Below are 1,317 nucleotides of genomic sequence, written 5' to 3'. Positions count from 1 at the left end.
GCGGCGTCGTGTCTATAGACGGACAGGACCTCAAGACTCTCCCCATCATGTCATTCAGGTACCTTGCATCCCTCTTTGGCTCCATAGTAGTGCTTTTGTGAAGGCGTTTCCACTCCTTTGCCTCCTCCGAACAAAGTGATGGAAGTAGCGGGTAGTATAAAGAGTGGGTGTGGGATTTGGGGCAGCATCATGTTGAGGGCGGGTTGCTACTGCCTCTGTGCGCGGCGTGCTCTCAACAGGAAGCACATTGGGGTAGTTCCCCAAGACGTGGCGCTCTTCAACGAGTCTCTCGGATTCAACCTGCGATACGGGAGCCCCCACGCCACAGACGAACAAGTGAAGGTGCTTTTAGAAAGTTCCTTGCTGCTGGTTCCGGATATGTTTGCTGCTGCCGAGAGCCCTTTCCCGTGATGGAATCCTTCCATCTGCATCCATATTCGGGCGTTGTCTTGTTGAACTTCCGTCTGTCTGGCAAGACGCCAACCAAGGCAGCCTGACGTCATGCTTTTGTTTGTTGCTTTAGTTGTTCTGTGGCGGCGGTGCGCAGGAAGCAATTCGCCTCGCGGAACTAACAGAGTTGGTGGAGTCGCTTCCCGATGGCCTCGACACGCCTGTTGGCGACCGAGGCCTTCGCCTCAGCGGCGGCGAAAAGCAGCGGGTTGGGATCGCACGGTGCCTGTTGCGCAACCCGGAGATAGTTTTGTTTGATGAGGCGACAAGCGCCCTGGACCTCCATACCGAGCACAAAATCCTTAAGGTATGTGTCTGCTCCTCCTCCTGTCGGTGAGAGGCGTGGACACACCTACCAGAAACCTCCATATCTATACATTTATACATATAGGCTTGTGTATATGCATTGGCGTGAGAAAAGTATATGGAACTGGGTCTTGCAGCAGTCACTTGCAGGGTGCAGCTTCTCTCATTCCTGCCGTCATGAGGTGAATACAAGCCCTGTCCATTTCGGCTGTGTGTATGCTTACACCCTATTGGCAGGCTCTGCAAGCAGTTTCCAGGGGTCGCACTACTCTTTTGATTGCTCATCGCCTCTCCACAGTTGCCGGCGCCGACACAATTGCTGTTCTTGACAGAGGTCGAGTCGCAGAGATCGGAACGCATCAGCAGCTGCTGCAGAAGCCAAATGGGTTGTATGCGTCCATGTGGGCCCGACAGGTCAGTGCACCACCCATTTGGCCCTTTTGCTGGTTTGTGCTTCATTTTGGCCGTTTCTAGCGCAGTTTCAGCTGTGAACGTGTATGGGGAGACACCGCAGAAAGCTCCCTGCTACTGTGTAAGTTCCCTTTCTTTCACGCTCTACAG

At 53.8% G+C, this 1,317-nt stretch overlaps 1 protein-coding gene across 1 annotated transcript in view; it reads left to right on the top strand.

Moving 5' to 3' along the window:
• Nucleotides 1–189: 189 nt before the first annotated feature.
• Nucleotides 190–1,317, top strand: part of EMH_0041950 (uncharacterized protein) — a gene marked incomplete at both ends in the record, with an annotated part of 1,311 nt that continues 183 nt past the window's right edge. The window contains 3 exons of the mRNA XM_013495680.1: nucleotides 190–336; nucleotides 524–757; nucleotides 994–1,170. Of these exons, the coding sequence (XP_013351134.1) occupies nucleotides 190–336; nucleotides 524–757; nucleotides 994–1,170 (558 nt within the window). The remainder of the gene's footprint in view (nucleotides 337–523; nucleotides 758–993; nucleotides 1,171–1,317) is intronic.

Source organism: Eimeria mitis, genomic scaffold (genome assembly GCF_000499745.2).
Source record: "Eimeria mitis Houghton genomic scaffold, Emh_scaff1695, whole genome shotgun sequence".
NCBI classification, from domain to species: Eukaryota; Apicomplexa; class Conoidasida; order Eucoccidiorida; family Eimeriidae; genus Eimeria; species Eimeria mitis.
Note: the sequence above shows the minus strand (reverse complement) of the source record. Positions and strands in the feature narration are given on the sequence as shown.